Here is an 18,936-nt window from a genome sequence, read left to right on the forward strand (position 1 = left end):
TCCCTGCCCTCCGCCCACAGCGAAGCCCCCTCCTCTGGGCTTGGGGTTTGCACATCCCTTTCCTGGGGTCCTGCGTTGCTCTGTGCTTGTGCAGTGTGTTTCCTGCGGGCCCTGACTCCGCCCTGTCACCCCGTCCCAGCCCAGCTCCGCCCCATGCACTGACCCACTCTCCTGGCCCCTCTGTCCACAGGGTCCCCCTGGACGCCCAGGCCTTCCTGGGGCTGACGGGCTGCCCGGCCCTCCTGGAACCATGCTCATGCTGCCGGTGAGTGTCCTGACTTGGGGGCTGGGGGGCGGGTGGCCGGGTGGGTGGGCTCGGGGCTCCAGGTGCGACGGGGGAGTGGGGCCCTGGGCTGTTTCCGAGGGGGTCGATCACCGGGCCGAAGACTAGCTCCATCCTGGGCCGACTGTCTTGTAGAAACAGGCTCCTTGGGGCTGTTCTGCTGACATGGCAGGGTGGACACCGGGGTCAAGGTCTCCACCTCTGCTGGCGTCCAGGGCTGGCCCCTCCGAAGGGGACGGAGTCCAGCTCTGCGGGAAGCTGTGTGGTGTCTGCTTCCGTCACCACACACCTGCCCTCTCCACTCGGACCCCCGTGCCAGCCGGTCCCTCCTTGAACTTGACCTGCTCATGACTTTGCGGGTCCTCATGGGGAGCCCAGGCTGGGAGGACGAGTGTGTGGAGGGCTGGTCTGGGCCCATGTCAGTTTCTCCGTGAGCCCGTGTGTCCGGGAGGCTGGGTGCAGCTCGGGAGACCCTGCGTGGACCTGCCGCCTCCCTGCTGGGCCTCGGTGCGGGGTTTGCACTGGGCCCTGGGCTTTTCCTTGCAATAAGTCGGGGCCGTGGGGTCTCAGGTGAGATGCCGCAGGTGCCAGAAAGGGCTTCCCGGCTGCAGGGAGGCTCTCCGGGTGGCCCCAGGGCTGAAATTGGCCGGTGGGGCTGGAGCAGCTCTGTGCTGGCAGAGCCGGGTGGTGTGACCGAGATGGGGTCTGGGGCTGGAAGCTGCCCATCTAGACTCTCCAAGACTCTGCTGTTGCCAGAGAGGCCGATGGGCACCGCCTCAGCCCTGGGGTCCAGAGTGGGCACCACGTCGGTGTGCCCTTGGTGACCCCAGTCTTACACCTACAGTTCCGGTTCGGAGGGGGCGGCGATGCGGGCTCCAAAGGGCCCATGGTCTCAGCCCAGGAGTCCCAAGCTCAAGCCATCCTCCAGCAGGCCCGGGTGAGTGGTGCCTGGGGCCGGGGGGCTGGTGGGTCAGAGCCCGGCCCCATGGGGCTCGGAGCCCAGCTTGGAGGGGAAGTGCCTCTGGCCGACTTGGCTGTGCTTGCCCGAGAATCAGGAGCCTGCGGGGCTCCAGTCATCCCTGTGCATTTGGGGGACCCGGGTGAGCACCAGGAAAGGTGGGGGAGGTTTCTTAGGGGTTCCTTGCCCACACCGAGGGTCCAGGTTCCTGGATGAGGACTTGGCTGCTGAGCCCCTCTGGCACCTGCTGACTCCGTGCGCCCAGCTTCAGCCGTCTGCTGCCCTCCCTTGGGCTATGGGGATGGAGAGACCACCCCATGTACTCCTGGAAGGGGCTCCCTCTGATGGGCTGGGCCGAGCCCGACGCCCCGGGGAGAGAGCCCGTGGGCCCCAAAGCCCCTCGCTCAGCCTGGGGGTCCCGAGGAGCACTTGCCCCATTACTGCTCTGCTCTTGGCAAGTGAGCTGATTAGTGAATTGTGTTTTTAATTGACGAGGCTCTGGGTTGCTGACTGCCTGTGATAAGAGCAAATGCCACCCGGCGGGGTGGGTGACCCTTCAGTGGAGTGCCCGTAATGGCGCATTGCAATAAGCTGCTAAGTAGTCCCTTGTTTGGCAATATTTATGTAGCTCTGGCGCAGCGGATAGATGCTAATGATAGAACGGGTGGATAATGAATTACAGGGCGGCGGGTACTGAGTCGTTGCTATGGAACAAATTGCCGTGTGATATAATCAGCGGGTAACAAACCCCATCACCTGCCACCGGATTTATTGGCGGGCCGGCCTGGCTGGCCTTTGAATCTGTGTGTGTTTTGACTGAAGTCAAGTGGGCGATGGGCTCCCAAGAAGATTTTATAACACGAAGTCTTCCAAAATTAAAATGGCATCATGCAGGGGAGACAGTCTCAGAGTGGCGTGGAGGAAGCCCTTTAAGAAAGCAGGTTGAGCTGTGTGGTGGCAGCTGGGAGGCGTAGAGCCACCTGGACAGGTATCTAGGTGGGGCCCTGGGCGGCTGAGGCTCCCTGGCTGCCTCTTCTGGGGATGACTTAGTTCACCCTAGGAGGGCTCCCCGATACCTCCCCGGTCGCTGGAAGTGCCTCTCGTGGAACCCTAACCCAGCCCGGAAGCGGGGCTGCTTTTCAAGCTAACTCTGCGGGGCGCAGGGCTGAGGGCAGGCCCTGCCTGTGCGAGGCCGGCTGGGGAGAAGGAAGCAGTCAGCAACGGGCTCTGAGCACCCATGTGAGTGGAGTGCCCATCCCCAAAGCGGGCAGTGAGCACCCCCCCCGGCCCCCACCCCACCTCTGCCGCTCCGTTTGTGGTTGTCGCCGGGAGCCCAGAGGACCGGAGAAAGTGGGTCTGGGGGTCCATGTGACCTCCTCCCCCAGAGGCTCCTCCCCCCTTCCCACCTGGCCCGTCTCACCTGTCGGTACAGGTAAACCAGCCATTTCTCAGCGTGTCCTGTTTTCCCTTGCAGCTGGCGTTGAGGGGGCCGGCTGGCCCGATGGGTCTTACTGGGAGACCCGGCCCCATGGTAAGTAGTCATAGGGGAGCCTGGGGGAGCCTGGGGGGTGGGGTGCCATTCCCCCCCCACCCCACCACCAGCCCATCAGGCTCCCAGCTTATCCAGGTCAGAGCACACTTAACATCACTGGGACCTTGGGGCAGGAGGGGCCTGGGCGGGCGGGGCCTGTGGTGCCCTGGGGGCTGGGAAGCCCTCATGCTTGCACTGGCTACGACTTTACCTCGTGACCCTGGGGGGCTCCAAGCCTCTTTCTTTTGAGGCCGCCATCCCTCTTTATAGTCGAGACCACCTCAGTGTGGGGCAGACCCGATTCCAGCCCCCTGCCCGGCCCTTGCTGCACGAGCCTCGGGCAGCCAGGCACACTCGGGGCAGTGAAGGGGGCCCCCGGGGGTGTGCATGGCCCTTGAAGCTTGCAAGGAGCCGGAGGATTGAAGCGCACGGTGCCCCCATCCCCATTCCCCATGTGGGGTGGGCTTGGCCCCTGGCCCCAGGTCTGCGTCGGTGCCCTCCCAGCATCTGGGGATCTTGCCCTGCAATGGGCGAGGATGTCCACACACGGCCCCGGGGTACGGGCTGTGACAGACCGTGGTCAGATCCACCCTGGAGAGAAGCGAGCGTGTTCTGAGCTCGTGGCCCTCGTGTGCGCCACTGTCCAGGATTTCCCTCAAACCTGGGAAGAGATGCAAACGAGGAGAAGTTACTGCTTGTCCCTCGGGTTCTGTCCAAGGCAGCCGGCCGGGCTCTGTGGGAGCCCTGCCCACGGGCCAGTCCCGTGTCCCTTCTGCTTCCCGGCCCTTCCCCAGTCACCCCTACAGCCGGTACCTGCTGGGCGTCCCCTAACCAGACGTGTCTCCCCAGGGCCCTCCCGGGAGCGGAGGTCTGAAGGGCGAGCCGGGAGACTTGGGGCCTCAGGTACGTACCCCCCTCACCTTCCTCTGTCTGAAGGGGCGCCCCCCGGAAGGCGGTGCCCCCAATGCAGCATTTCGTCAAGGAAGTAGCGGGAGTTGCCATCACCTGATGCAAAGCTGGATGCGGAACAGCAGTGGTGTCTGCAGCAGGGGACCGAGCTGGCTGTTTTCGGTCCCCGCCCTCACTCAGGGCAGTGGGTCCTGCACCCTGTCCTGCCGTTGCCCACGTGCTGGCAGCTGGGACAGTAGCCACGGGCCAGGTGGACGAGCACGGGGACCAGGCTTTGCTTTTTCCCTCTGAAAAACAGACACGCTACTGACCTTTGTCCTCTGGTTCCCGACAGGGTCCCAGGGGTTTGCAGGGCCCACCTGGCCCGTCAGGAAAGCCTGGAAGAAGGGTGAGTAGTTCTCAGCGACAGCGGCTGGGCCATGGATGGGGCGGGAATCTGGGGTGCGTTCGCCCCGATCATGTTGCATCTTGCCGGCTAGGCTTGGCCCAGCTGCTCCCCTCCCTTCAGAGGGCGTGTCTGTGTCCAAGGCTGGGTGGGTCCCGGTCCACGTGGGCAGCGAGCTCCCCCGCCCCTGCCCCCAGCCTCTGTCCCGAGCATGTGAACATAGTTTAACAAACATGTTTAATTAAAGCAATTTCCCAGGCTCTTTGGGAGCAAGTATGGAAAAGACAAAATGATCAGTGATCCTTTCTTTGGGGGCAGCCTCATTTCTCCAGAAATGGCTTTGGTTTGGGGGAAATGGCCGGCCGGCTGCTCGGGCCCCCTGCACCTCACCTGTGCTCCTAAGACTCCTGGATTCTCTGTTTGGGTTGTAATTTTAGTGGATGGAACTGCTTTGCTTCCATACGACCGTGGCTACTGACAGAGAGTGTGCATTTATAACCTAATATAAATTAATGAACACCATCCAGACGAGCTTGGGAAATCTTAATTAACCCACGTCAGACTCTGACTAGTGGATCTTTTCATCAAGTGAATCTTTCTACTGAATGAAAAAATTACTCGTTCTTGTGTTGTATTTATACCTAGATGAACCCCTGCAAGGAATGGTGGGTGGCCACTGAGCTGCCAGTTCCTGCTTTAGCTGCAAAGTATACAAGGCAAAAATGAATAATTCCTTAGTGGTTACAGGGCCTCTGTCCCGGGAGTTAACTGTAGTTACAAGGGAAGTGATGGAGTGAGCAGCATTCAGGCACGGCTGCCTCATGCTGGCCCCTCAAGGCTGCAGGTTCACAGATCGTGGAGGGGACCCAGGCATGAGGCAGAGGGGTGCACAGATGATTCTAAAAGGGCCACTGATGCCGGAATTCAGTGATTCTTGGTAGACAGTGAGGTGGTTTATCTTGGATCTGGTTCTGAAAAGCATTTTATTTCTTTGAGGGTCTTTTGTATCTCTGTAAACACTTACTGTCCAGTTTCAGTGGAAACGGTTTCTCGGTCAGGGCGAGGTGAAAACTGAAAAGGGAAAGATGCCAGCAATGGTTCGTGGTGTGACTCGTGGCAGTGACCACTGGCATCAGGGCCGTGGATACGCATGTGCTGGAGGAATGAGGCTGGAGAGGAGGGGATGGGAGGGGCTCAAGGCCGCATGGCGGGCTGTCCCTTTAGTTCTTTGTGCAGTGTGGAGCCCGTCAGCGTGAGAGAAGCATCCGGCCGTTTGCCCGCAACGTCCTGCAGTGAAATCCTGTCAGCCCTTCTGACAGATTTCTCTTGATTTCTGAAAGCGTCTGGAAATTTGAGGAGAGGCTCCCGGTCGGCCCCTCTGTTCACGGGGTTATGTCTGTGTTCGGCCTGGAGCTGCGTTGCTCGGGTGCACGTTCCGAGATGACTTTTCATTCCTGGCGGTTCCTTGTAACCTTTAACCTGGGGTGTGCAGGCCGCCTCCTGGGGGTCCCCCCCCCCAGACCCTCGCCGCTTTCGCGCTGCCCTCCCTGTCCTGGTTGTGCCGTGAGGCCTTTCTGCCTGTCGGCGCAGCCCCGGTGCCCCTGGCGAGGCCTCTTGGATCAGGCACGTGGGGCCTGGAGAGGAGGTGCTATTGATCCAGGCCGGCGTTCTACGCTCAGCTGCCTGACGATCCTTATCAGCGAGTGGACATCTGCCTTGGTCCCCGCCCCCATCTAGGTGGCCTCACGCCTGGCAGGCTCTCCTGGGGGACTGTGGCCTTTATCGGGGACCCTGGTAGGTCCAGGCCCTGTCCTCCAGCCCCAGGTGGGGACCGTGGGCCTGCTGCCCCGGCTGGAAGGAATGGCCATGGGAGTGGCCCCCAGGCACGGAGGGTCGAGCTCACCATCCAGACCCCGCCTGGGGGCGGCTGCATGGCCTTCGAGAGCCAGGCCACCCCTCTGGGCCTCACCTTCCTCCCCATCCGTCGCACTAACCGGATGCTTTCTCTCGCCCTGTGGCTCTCTGGGCTTTCCCTTGATGTCAGCTGGTGGACGGGACATGTGCAGATGTCAGGGGCGGGCTCTCTCCTGGGTTGCGAAGCGGGTCCCACGGACCCACACGGCCCCTCGGTCGCCCCCCGTCACACCGTCTCGTGCATGCCACGTCCTCACCAGCACAGAGGGGCGAGCATGTTAGCCCCGCCCCAAGGCTCAGGATGGCGAGGCTTGGGAAGACCGGAACCTGCGTGCAGCGGCCGGGACTCCGGATTGGGGTCCTCTGGGCCAGCCTGCCCCCCGGGGCTGTGGAAACCTCTGCCTGGTGTCACAGGAAGCCACCACTCAGAGGTCTCGGTAAGCCGGCCGCTCCTCTGTACTGACCGTTTGCCCCGCTCCGTTCCAGGGGCGAGCTGGCAGCGACGGAGCAAGAGGGATGCCTGGACAGACCGGCCCCAAGGTAGGTGCTGCTCACCGCCTCCTGGTGCCCGTTCCTCGGTCAGCGTCACCACGGCGTCGGCACGTGCTTATGTGACGGATACGGTTGTGATGGCACGTGATGACTCGGACGTCTGCTCTCGTCCAGGGGTGGGACCTTGGGGGTTGGAAGGTTCACTTTGGATCAGCTCCTCTGGCACGTTGACACAAAGACAGGGGTTGGTGGGGTGAACTTCGTGGGTCACTCACAAGTCCACGGGGCAGGAAGTCCTCTTGCCTAGATTTGGGGTGTCTGAGCTCTCCGGAGTTGCAGGGAGCGAGTAGACTGCGCGTGGGTGACTGTGGAGCTGAGGCGTGTGCGTGTGCCCCGGGGGCAGCCGCTGGAGCCCAGGGGAGCCCCACCCCTCCCGGCTGCAGAGGTTCGGTGTGCCCGTCCCTCTGTCCCCGAATCTGGGTTGAAACTCCCGCTGTTCTTGGTCCACCTGTCCTTGTTGGCCCCGGAAGCGTTTGTCCAAGCCCGTACAAGGTGCTGGGGGAAGTGCTGACTTTCTCCAGCGAGGAGCCCACAGTGGAGACAGCAGCTGTTCTCAGGGGTCCCCAAACCCACCACGGGGCACTGCACCTGCTCCCCCAGTAACTGGCCTGGACTGGCCCTCGGGTGCTCCTCTGAGTCCCGAGCGAACGAGCGGCCCTGGTTTTCAGGGACGTGCGATGACAGAGGAGGAGAAGCTTCCTGAATCTGTCCCAGTAGATGATGATCGTCTTTCACACAACAAAAGTGTTCAAGCCTGAACTAGCCTTCTCTTGACTTCAACCCCACATGGCTTGCAACACCCATGAGGCAGGGAGCTGGACTCCAGGAGGCCACCTGGGTGGCAGAAGGAGGGCTGGCCGGGGAGCTGGGGTGCCTGAGGGTGGGCGGAGCTGGGCCATCCGCCAGATGGGTAGGCGCACCTGCTGTGTGCGGGCGGCACTCTGAGCCCCGAGGGTGTCGTGATAAGAGACACAGGAAGACGGCAGGTGCACGCACACTCACACACACACACACACACACACACACACACACACCCCGACTTTGCAGCCATGACCCCAAACACTGAGGTCTCAGGACCCTCCAGGCCACTGTCTGTGGCTCTGCGACAGATGTCACCTCTCTGTTTGCAGCCTTTGTTGGTGTTTTGGGGAAACGCGTTGGGAATATGGACCCAAGGCTGTGGAATGTGTGATGGGGCGGCGGCCAGGGGCCCCACCGCGGGGTCCTGGGGCCCCGGGTGCACAGGCGCTGCGTAGACCGTGGCCCGAGGCAGGCGGAGGGGCCGTGTGGCACGGGCTGAGCTGCCCTCTGTCCTCCTCGCAGGGCGACCGCGGCTTCGATGGCCTGGCTGGGCTGCCGGGAGAGAAGGGCCACCGGGTGAGTGTTTCCTCTCTGGGAGCTGCTGGGGGAGGTACTGTTGGCAGCCTTAGGCTTCCTGGGGGGTTGGGCACTTGATTCCAAAGTGGTTGCTGATGAGCCTCATGGGGGTGGGGCAGTGGGCTTGGACGCAGGCGTGACATCCCTGGGGATGGACGGTCAGCCCAAGGAGAGCCGATTTCGCACCCACAGCTGATGGCGAAAGAGCCAGTGGCCCCCTCGAGGGGAAGAGGCAGGGAATGTGGAGCTCCCCTGGGAAACCCACTCTGTTAAGGGGCCCTCCCCACCTTCAGGAAACCCAGTGGCTGCCCTTTTGGGAGCCCCCGAGGACCCTTCTCACCATTAAAGGGGCGACTCCAGCAGGTGGGCTGGTCCCACGTGGCCACCCCGCGGATGGGGGTCGGGGTGCACGCTGCAGCCGGGGGCCCGCCTGTTATCTTGCCTGGTCCCACGTGTCCCCATGAGATGCTCTTTGCGGCCCTTACCTGTTTTCTTTGATGTAGATGATGCCTCTTTCATGTTTTGGCATATCCTGGACATGCAGGCACACGCATGTGTGCATGTGAACACACAGGCACACACACACACACGCTGTTGATGTTTGTCGTAACGTTCACCCATCATGTCTCTGCCGCCCTGAGAAGTGGCTCTTGCGCCTTAGCCAAAGCTTCTTTGCCCACGTTCTCCGACACTCATGGGGAAACCGGAGGGAAGGGCCAGTCCGTGGGACTGACAGATGAGCACGTATTGAGCACCGATGGTGTGCAAGGCCTGAAGCTGCAGGGGTATCAGGTGGACCAGCGCTGACCTTCACAGTCCAGAGTGGTGGCCCTTTCAGGGGGCGGTGCGGGGCTGGGGTGTGCCCCTGCTTCACACGGAGAGGTCAATAGGGTGCAGCTCAGACCCTGCCTCGGTGTCCTGGGGTGCCCGCCAGTCCCCGGGTGCCGGTCCAGCCAGCCCTTCTCCAGGACACCGAGTCCTGGAGTGAGAGTCCTGCCAGCCCGCTTTGCAGCACGTCACGCCAGGAGGCCCCGTCTCCAAAGGGGTCCTCTGTGACTCTGGGAAAGTCTTGGGAGGGAGTTGGGATTTTCAGTCTCAGAAGCAGAGAAAGACGAAATGGGGGGCTTGAGACAGCCGTGCGTGTCTGCCCGCATGCCTAACGCTGACCCTGCTTGGCTTCCCAGGGCGACCCTGGTCCTTCCGGCCCTCCGGGACCTCCAGGGGAAGACGGAGAAAGGGTACGTATCCTGCTGTGTGTGGGCCGCACCTGCTGCCCGTCTCCTCGGTGAAAACTGCACAGGATGCTGGCAGCGGTGATCGGCACCTGCATCGGGGGGAGGGGAGTTGATGGGAGTGGACAGACGGCTGCACAGGACTTCCTTCCTGTAGAAGCAGATCTCAGACCTTGATGCTGGGGGAGCCGATAAGCTCCACGTCTGAGTGAGGGGCGGACAGAGGCAGCGAGTGGCAGAGCTTGGGATTTGGGGTGAGGAGTGAGGTGCAGAGAGTCCAGAAAATGACCTTCCTTGGCCCTGGAGGTGGGGACAAGGTGACGGAAGCGTGTGGACAGAGCGAGGGGCGATGCTGCCATCCAAGGTCGGGGCCTGGGCTAGGTCGGGCGCTCAGGCGGGCTCTGCCCCGAGTCCTGGTTCTGTCAGGTGCGTCTCGGTGGGGCTGCAGACTAAGCGATGTCCTTAGACGGAAGCACAGCCCGGCTGTGGCAGGGAAGCCTGCGGCCCCTCTCCCTCCGTGCGCCCCAGTCACTTAGACAATTTCTTCGGGCGTTAGGGGTATTTTGGGGACAGGTTTAGAAGCCCCAGTACCTGGGAAAGAGGGGCATGCCTCTCCTGACAGCTCCTGGGCTGGCATCATCAGGGCACTGTCTCCTGTTGGGGCCTCAGCCTGCACGGTCCACTGTAAGATGAGAGAGGGGAGAGGGGTCCCCTAGCTGTCTGTGCTTCTGGAATGAGGAGGTGCATGCAGGTGCACGCATGTGTGTGTGCGCATGCATGTGCAGGGCTGTGTGTGTACATGTGCACTGTGAGTGGGTATGTGTGCGTGCATTTGCAGTGTGTCTGTGTGCATGTGTGGGTGTGTGTGTGCATGTGTGTGGTGAAGGAAGGAGGAGGGGGCAGTGCCTTGATGGAGGGAAGCGGGGTGTGGACCAGCAGCTCCTGGTTGTGAGCCAGGCAAGCCAGGGCAGCTTTCCTTGCAGAGCCAGAAGGAAAAGACTCATCCTGGTTTGCTCCCCTGGCTGTGTTTAAGACGTTAGGGCCCCTTGGGGTTGGCCCAGGGCATCTGGTGATTCTCTCAGGATCTTTCCCTTCACTAGTTTCTATCATTCATGTCTCTATCTACCTATCACCTATCTATCTATCTATCTATCATCTATCTGTATCTATTTGTCTCTATCATCTATCTATCTATGATCTATCTACCTGTCTATTATCTATTTATCAAGCTACCTACCTACCTATTTATCTATCCTCTACCTATTTATCTATTATCTATATATCATCTATCTCTCTATCTCACTGTCTTTCTACCTATCTACCATCTATCTCTGTCTAGTTTCTGCCATGCTATTTTTCATCTGTATCTTTACCTATCAGGTAACCATTGACTTTTTTCTGCCCAGCTTTCCCCTCATTGGGGCTGTGGTTTGTGAGCCCCAAACCTCGCCTTTTACCTGCAGGCTTTGGGAGTGGGGACACTCCGGGCTTTTCCTGCTGGCATGGGGACTAGTAACTCTGGCGTATGCTGAAGCAGCCCCAGGCCAAAGAATCCTGCACGGATGAAGGAAAAATTGTCTCTCTCGTGTCCAGGTTTTATGGCTTATCCCTAAAATCCTGCCTCTTTTCTCCCCCATAGGGTGACGATGGAGAAGTCGGGCCCAGAGGGCTGCCCGGGGAGCCTGTAAGTCCACTGACTGGGTGGGATTCTGTGTCTCCTCTTTGATGCTCTGGCCAGAATCAGGGGTTGACTCAGAGCATAGATGAGAGAGGGGCTCAGCCTTGAGACACACGAATCTGGGGATCTCCCGGGAAAGGAACGAGTGAGGTTAGCGGACAGTGCTACGGAGTCAGCCTGAGCCTTTGCCAGGGAGGAAGCCCTGGCCTCTGAAGGTCGTGGTTGGGACTCCAGGTACAGACGTGGTGGGTGTCCTGGGTCCACCATGTTGGGTGTCCAGGGTCCATGATGGTGGGTGTCCAGGGTCCATGATGGTGGGTGTCCTGGGTCCATCAGGGTAGGTGTCCAGGGGCAGTCACTTGACCTGCCACACTTTCTGATGGCTACATTTTCCAAATAAAGAGTCCTCCAGTAGGGCGCCCCTGCCTGGCCCTCCAAAATCTCTTTTCCCTAAGCTGACTTCTATTTAAGACCAGAGCAAATTTCCTCAGTGACAAAAGGACATTAATTGCTTTTCACTTACTGTTACTTTTCAAACGTCTCATTTTTGTTACCCACGTCAACGTGGCCATACACATCTGGGGACGTTAATTGAGGAGAAATACTGCAGGCGCTGCATGGAGGAGAGCCCGCCCGGGGTCGGCATTTCCACCTCCGCTTGGGACTAAGTTACACCCTAGGCGTCTGGTTAGCCATAAGGGGTATTCATCAACACAGGTCTCCCCTTAACACGGGTCTAGGCGATGCCTTCTGGGTTATTAACTTCTGAAAAACATTTATGTGACTAGGTATTAAAAGAAGGAAGGGAACATTTAAGTGGCAATGAACGTGGGAAGGGTTTCTCTTCTAGTGCATCTGAGAAGGTTCTATCAAAATTAAAGGCACTCGAAATCGCGGTGCCTTGAAAGGCTCTGTAGTTCTCCAGCTGACAGGGAGGGAGGGAACGGTCCGGATGTGGGTCCTTCCCATGGCAGGTAGTGACCGCTTTGTGGCCCCTCCCCCTGAGCATGGGGCTGTTCCCACACACAAGCCCCTCCCGGCCAGGGAGGGGGTACTGAGCCCCTATCAGTTCTAGCCACCCCTGCCTCTGGTTCCGAGAGCCCAGGTGGAAAGCTGGGCTGCGGTGAGGAGTTGAAGCAGAGGAGAAGGGGGAGTTGGCCACACTCCCCGGGGGACCTGCCTCAGCAGCAGAGGCTCTGGGAAGAGGGGTCGCTGAGGGGGGCTGGGGACAGGGCAGGGGGCTGGGATTCCTGGCTGAGTCTGAACCTTCCTTGCTCTTTCCTCTCGCAGGGGCCTCGTGGTCTGCTGGGGCCGAAGGGGCCCCCAGGCCCTCCTGGACCTCCTGTAAGTCCTTTGCGTGTCTGTCCCATCCCTGCCCTGGAGATCCCGCCCCCAGCTTGTGGTCCACTCGGGCCTGCGGGCACCTCCCCGCGCTGACAGCTGTGCACACTGCCCCGTGCTTGCTTTGGGTGTCTGTGGGGCCCTGATGCTCACCTGTGGGAGGGCAGCCCCGGCAGGTGTGGGCTTGCAGGTGGAGATGCAGGGTTCGCTGTATCCTTCCCCGCACACAGCATCTGCCGTTATAAACGGTCACCGGGACGCCCATTTCCCCCCCTTGAAAACACTTCCAGTAGCATCTTGGCAGCTCCTGGAGGGAGGCAGAAGCCCGTGGTTCTGGCAGGGCTCCATCCAGGGGGCGGCTTCCCCAGGGCTGGCCCCTCTGCCCAGCTGTCCGAGAACTCAGGGCTGCCCCACACGATGCTGGCAGCCCCGCTAAACCCTAGCCAATCTCGGGATTTATTTGGGATCAAGCCTTTCCCCTCCCCTAAAGGATGTGGCGTCCTCTGACATTGCGGGCAGGGACCAAGCTGTGTTGAGTGGACTTTTCCTGTTGAGCTTTGTTCATCTTCAGTCTCTTTTGTTTCAATGTCATTCATCCAGGGTGTGACGGGAATGGACGGCCAACCAGGCCCAAAGGGCAATGTGGTAAGTCTGGGGGTCCCGTGCCCCGGTCTCATGGCGGTTACCCCTGGGCTCTCTCCCAGCTGCTCGGGGCAGGGGAGGGAGATCCGTGCCACCAAACCAGATGGGGATGTGACGGGGAGGGCGCAGACTCTGAGCCCCGGCCCCGCGAGGTGCAGGCCCCCAGGAGGAGAGCACGTGTGAGATCCCGGCGTCGGTGCTTGCTCCGTCCAGAGCCTGACCGCGTCAGCACAGGTGTGGAGGGAAACCTCTTTCTCGCTGTGCGTGGCAAGCTGGTGGTGGCCAGATGCTGTGACAACGCCCACTGAGCGAGAGAGGGGTCTCATGGGTCTCTTGTAAGGGCCCGGGAGAATTTAGCTGGCACGATGATTTGGGAATGTTCAGCCGGATGGAATATTTTCTGGTAGATCCTGTCTCGTTCCTCCTGGCCAGCTGTCTGCCGTGCCTGCACAGACACAGGCATGTGCTTCTGGCCCGGAGGGGCCTGGATCTGGCTCCCTGCCTGCCCCAGGGCCCCCTGCCTACCCGTCTGGGCACCAGAGCCGATTGCACCCCCTGCTCGCCCTCCAGAGCCCCCTTCAGTGCCTCACTTGTGTTTCCTGTAGGGTCCCCAGGGAGAGCCCGGCCCCCCGGGACAGCAGGGTAATCCAGGCGCCCAGGTGAGTGAGCCAGGCGGGCTTGTGGGCAGCGGGAGGTGCAGGTCTGCAGTGCCCTTGGCGTGAGCGGCCGCTGAGTGCAGCCCCACGCTGCCAGTCAGCCCAGAGGGGCCCGCAGCCTGGAGGTGACCCAGGATAGGGTCGGCACCCAGATGAGGGGGAGGGTCGGGGGAAGATGGACAGACGGCAGGGAGGGGTTCTGAGTCCGTCAAAAAGTTCCCTGACCTTTCCTGCTCACTCTTTCCCCTCCCAGGGTCTTCCGGGCCCACAGGGTGCAATCGGACCTCCAGGAGAAAAGGTAGGTGGGCTGAGCTGGGCATAGGGGTGCTTGCCTGTGGGGTGCATTAGGAGCACTGGTCACCAGCTTGTGGTGTGGACCTTTGTCCTTCCTTCCCTCCTTCCTTCCTCCCTTCCCTTCTTCCCTCCTTCCTTCCTTCCTTCCTTCCCTCCTTCCTTCCTTCCCTCCTTCCCTCCTTCTTTCCTTCCTTCCCTCCTTCCCTCCTTCCTTCCTTCCTTCCCTCCTTCCTTCCTTCCTTCCTTCCCTCCTTCCCTCCTTCCTTCCTTCCTTCCCTCCTTCCTTCCTTCCCTCCTTCCCTCCTTCTTTCCTTCCTTCCCTCCTTCCCTCCTTCCTTCCTTCCTTCCCTCCTTCCCTCCTTCCTTCCTTCCCTCCTTCCCTCCTTCCTTCCTTCCCTCCTTCCCTCCTTCCTTCCTTCCCTCCTTCCCTCCTTCCTTCCTTCCTTCCTTCCTTCCTTTCTTCCTTTCCTTCCTTCCTTCCCTCCTTCCCTCCCTCCCTTCCCTCCTTCCCTCCTTCCCTCCCTTCCTCCCTCCCTCCCTTCTTTCCTTCCTTCCTTGCCTCCTTCCTTCCTTCCTTCCCTCCTTCCCTCCCTCCCTTCCCTCCTTTCCTCCTTCCCTCCCTCCCTCCCTTCCTTCTTTAGCTATGTATAAGGTTGCCAGATTTGAGAAGAAAAACAGATATGGGACCCTCAGTTAAATTTGAACTCTGTTGTCTGAAATTCCAAATTTAACTGGGCATCTCGTTTTGTTGTTGTTTGTTTTGTTTCTTTTTGCTAAATTTGGCAACCCTAAATATATCCTCGGCACCCCGAGTCCACGTGCTGGGGAGAGAACCAGAGCCGGAGTCCTTGCGCGGCTTGCGGCTCAGCCCCAGGTGTCCAGTGAGCTCAGCACCTGGGGCGGCACCAGCAGAATGACCTCAGAGGGGCGGTTCTCAGTGCATGATAGCCCCTGGCCGCCACTGTTTGAGAACTGCTCCTGACTTCACTTGGCGGGTGATTTTTTTCCGGTAGCAAAACTGAAGGCTCTGGAAACAGCAAAGGGTCCACTCTCTTCGGGTGCTGCCCGTGGCTGGAAGCTTTGTAGCCAGTGGGAGAGGGTGCCTGTGAGCAACCTTTTTAAACAAATGCTCTTTGAGCAGAAATGTTGAAAAGTAACTTTGGGGGCTTGTAGAGAGGGTGGGCAGCTGAGGGGACCCCTGGGGCATCTGCTCATGGAGTCTGTGGTTTGTTCTAGGGCCCCCTGGGTAAACCAGGCCTCCCAGGAATGCCCGGTGCTGATGGACCCCCGGTGAGTACCACTGCCCACCTCACCCTTTACATCCCGCCTGCCCGTGTCCACCCAGCGGTGGGCACTGGGAATCCGGGCAAACGGCCCCTCCCCTCGCTCTCGAGACAGCCATGCATGCGTGGCCCCCGTCTCCTTTTCCAGCTCCTTCGATGAAGACCTCTCCGATGGCGAGCTTGATTGCTCAGGAGCTACTTACTGGGTTTTGGACACACTTTCCATAATGTGGTTCAGTCACAGAGGGTGGTGATTGCATGAGTAGGAACGTCCGTTATTTATTGGGTTATTTATTGGGGTTTGCTGCCCGTGATCAGAGCCCAGCCTCGTGTACTTTTAGCTCTAAGGAGGGCTGGGCTGGGCTCCGAGCAATCGTGTGTGTCACCAGTGCCGGGTGTATTTTTAACCATCACGCACGGAGAAGGGGGGTGTGAACACGCAGCTGTGGAGCTAAGTAGATGCTGCCTAGAAATGGGGAGTGAGGGACAAATCCATCTGTGGCCAAGCTGTGAGGGGGAGGGGCAGGGAAGTGACAAACGCTGGGTGTGGACCTCTCTGCGTGAGCTTATCTGCACCCACCCCCCTTGTGTGAGTTGCCGGTGGGTTTTGTGTTTTTTGGTTATTTTTAGCATATCCAGTTGATGCCGAATAGAGAGCCTATTTCAGAAAATGAGATTAGCAAAATTATTTCAGACACAGTTATTTTGTTGTGTTAATAACGCCATTAAAAACGAAGCAAGGAAGTTCAGTCTGTCAACCGTTAATTGGTGATTGGTGATCGGCATAGGGCGGTGTCTTTCCATTTTCATGGCTGAGAATCCTTTGGTCCCGTGAATCACACATCACCCATTGTCCCATCTTTGTCTGAACCAGCAGATTACAATCCTATTCCTGCTTGAACTGCTTTGGGGGACTCAGTCTCCTGGAGTGAGTTTGGATATGGAGAGATAAATATTTTGCAATATGTCTTCTATGTCCTTTCATTTACTTTGACACCTAAAATTGCATTTTCTAATGATAAAATATTTTCTTCTGGAAAATAAATAAAATGACAAAATGAAAACTACCTCTGGTCCCATTCCTGTGGGTTAAACCCTGATAGCAGGTGAATGTACATCCTGTCAGTCATTTTTTCTATTCATCTTCTGCAATATTGGGTGTCAATGGGGCATTTCCCTCAGTGCATCATGTCAGGAAGGGGGCGGTGCCTACACAGCCCCCGCTTCCCTGACCTTCCCGGTCACACCCTGGAATCCCCCTCTCTGAATTGAAACTCCAGTCACTAGGGTCCCTAAAGGGTCACCAGTTTCCTTTGATTCTGTGGGGAAAGAGGGACCTTTAAGAGGGTTAGGGAGCCAGGAGGCTGCCTCTCCATTTCTCTTCCCCAACCAACCATCACACTTTAAAATATTAGTGTATGAAGGACCCGAGGGAGTGTGGTTGTGCTGGGTCAACGCTGAAGACGCTCAAAGCAAAAGATAAAAAGGGAAAACATCAACACTACAGGCTGAGGGAAGCGGAGCCCTTGTCTTAGGTGAATCGGGAGGAAGCAAAAGATTTAAGAATACTCTCCTTACAGAGGCATCACACGGTTGATCAACCTGAAAGAGAGGGTTTGTTCCTTTCCCCCTTTGGGTTGGTTTGGCGTGGCTTGGGCTGAAGAAAGAAAGGAAGATAGATTTCAGAGCCCTTGAGAAGTGTGAGGGGTTTCGGGGCAGACTCGATGGTCTGGAATACATTGTGAGGTTGTTCTGGGCAGCACACAACAAGGATGCGGGCTGTGAATCACGGCTCATGGGAATATTACAGAGCCAGGAAAAATTGAATTCCAACAAATATTCAGTGACATGAGGAAATGCTCATGATATAATAGTAAATTAAAAATACATCTTCCGATGCCAATTTTGCATGCAAATGTGCAGAGAAAATAGATTAGCTGTGCTATATCACACCCTTGGCCACCGTTGCTATGAGTGGTGAGGTTATGAAGGGTTTTAATTTTCTTTTCCACTTGCCTAATTGTCTACAATGAACGTATATTACTTTTTTAATCAGAAATATATCAAATACAAATAATTTCAGCTTTATTATTTTTCCATTTGTCTACAATGAACATATATTACTTTTTTAATCAGAAAAATATCAAATATACATAATTTAAGTTTTATTACTTTTCCATTATAGAGTCTTGCTGGTTATAGAATACTGGGGAAAGGCCAGCAAGTAGAAAGAAGGGTGGAAACGGCCTGGCCTTTCACGGCGGGAAAGCAGCTGCTCTGACTTTGATGTATTTCCTTTCCATCTTTTTCTGTTCAAACATTTAAAATAAATGAGCTTTGTGCTCCCCCCCAGAAAGTTACAACTTAGAATGCATCTAAGAAGCTTGGCCTTGATTCAAACAACAGTAGTCATGGTGGGGACTTCCCTGGCGGTCCAGTGGTTAAGACTCCATGCTTCCCCTGCAGGGGGCACAGGTTCAATCCCTGGTCAGGAAACTAAGATCCCGCAGGCTGCCTGGTGTGGCCAAAAACAAACAAACAAACCAAAAAACAGTAATCATGGTGACGATCGGTCCCTCTTTTTTTATCTCTTCCAAAACACTGCAGTCAGGTCTATTTTTATCGCCACCATGTAAGTGAGGTCATTGCCACGTGAAGGGGTCAGCTCGCTTCCCCACGTGAGTGAGGTGTGGGGTCTGCCCCCGTGTGTGTCCCTGGGGCCTGGCTTTCACCACAGCTGTCCATTACCTCAGTTCCTTCACAGAAAAATTCTGGGTTTGATGGAAACTGTAAAAGAGGCCCACGAAGAGCCCACATGGCAAAGGGAGCAGGACCCTCCTCCCTCCCAGCCCTCCCCAGGGCAGGATCTTCTCCTGGGCACCGTTTGGGTGCAGCCCTGCCGGCCTTGGTTGCTGGTGCTGTGAGTGTCGCCTTGGGAAGGGGGATGGCGGGCAGTGTGTCCCTTCCAGGCCTGGGCAGCTGGCGTGGTCCAACCGGTGCCTAACTGTCCTCAAGGGCTCCCTGGCATACCCCACCCTGCAAAGGAACTTCAGCATCCTTCCCCTCGCATTGCCACCATGACAGGCTATTTGCAGTGGCATCAGATCCAGTTCACGACTAATACAAATTGAAAAGAACACACACATATCCTTTACTTGAGTTGATGAGCTCTGGGTCTCCACAATGCAGCTGTGTCTACAAGTAGCATCCTAGAACTTTAGAACAATCAAGCTGGATGAGCAGCCAACCCACCCTCTCATTTTACACACAGGAAAGTGGAGGCCCAGAGAGGGCAAGTGACTTACCTAAGGTCACACAGCGGGTTGGGTGTTACCAGGAGTAGAACCAGACCGCCCTTCCCTGCCCTGCCAGCATTCTCACCACACCACATGGCCTCTCTTTACTGGAATCCTTGGGGGTAGAACTGTATTTCCAGATAATGAATACTTCTGTTTCTGTTTTTATCATCTGTGTTTGGCTCGTGAACTTAGAGGCATTTAACCTAGTCACCAGCTTGGGTCAGAAAGTGGGTCAGAAAGTCAGAGAATGTCAAGTTCCTGAGAATAGAATTGATGGGGGCCAGGGTGGAGGGGGCAGTGACCAAGGGGCCATGAGCAGTTCCGCGGGGCCTCAGCTCTGCATCTGTGGGGTGGGATGTATATTCTCCCCTGCGCTCAGCTTCTGTGTCACCTGGGGGGTGGCTTTGAAGACCTAGGTTGCGTTGGGACCCGGGAGGTCTGGTCCCACTTCACTGTCCTTGTTTGGCCACCGATTCGGTTTTGCTGGGTGGCCTTGAACAAGCACCCTTGCTGTCCCCTCCCACTGCACTTGGGGGCAGGCTGGGCTCTGGCTGAGTCAGGGGACACTGGTGCACAGTGGGGCCTGGAGCCCATCTGTGGGT

The 18,936-nt window shown here is 57.9% G+C and overlaps 1 protein-coding gene across 2 annotated transcripts in view; it reads left to right on the forward strand.

Annotated features, from left to right (window-relative positions):
• The window catches only part of COL5A1 (collagen type V alpha 1 chain), a 158,985-nt gene that overhangs the window by 81,997 nt on the left and 58,052 nt on the right, over positions 1-18,936 (forward strand). For both annotated transcript variants that reach the window (XM_068553373.1, XM_068553375.1), the window contains exons 12-25: positions 191-265; positions 1,128-1,220; positions 2,716-2,772; positions 3,622-3,675; positions 4,016-4,069; positions 6,467-6,520; positions 7,856-7,909; positions 9,094-9,147; positions 10,781-10,825; positions 12,110-12,163; positions 12,761-12,805; positions 13,408-13,461; positions 13,712-13,756; positions 14,989-15,042. In XM_068553373.1, the coding sequence (XP_068409474.1) occupies positions 191-265; positions 1,128-1,220; positions 2,716-2,772; positions 3,622-3,675; positions 4,016-4,069; positions 6,467-6,520; positions 7,856-7,909; positions 9,094-9,147; positions 10,781-10,825; positions 12,110-12,163; positions 12,761-12,805; positions 13,408-13,461; positions 13,712-13,756; positions 14,989-15,042 (792 nt within the window). The remainder of the gene's footprint in view (positions 1-190; positions 266-1,127; positions 1,221-2,715; positions 2,773-3,621; positions 3,676-4,015; positions 4,070-6,466; positions 6,521-7,855; positions 7,910-9,093; positions 9,148-10,780; positions 10,826-12,109; positions 12,164-12,760; positions 12,806-13,407; positions 13,462-13,711; positions 13,757-14,988; positions 15,043-18,936) is intronic.

This window comes from Eschrichtius robustus, chromosome 10, assembly GCF_028021215.1.
Source record: "Eschrichtius robustus isolate mEscRob2 chromosome 10, mEscRob2.pri, whole genome shotgun sequence".
Lineage (NCBI taxonomy): Eukaryota > Metazoa > Chordata > Mammalia > Artiodactyla > Eschrichtiidae > Eschrichtius > Eschrichtius robustus.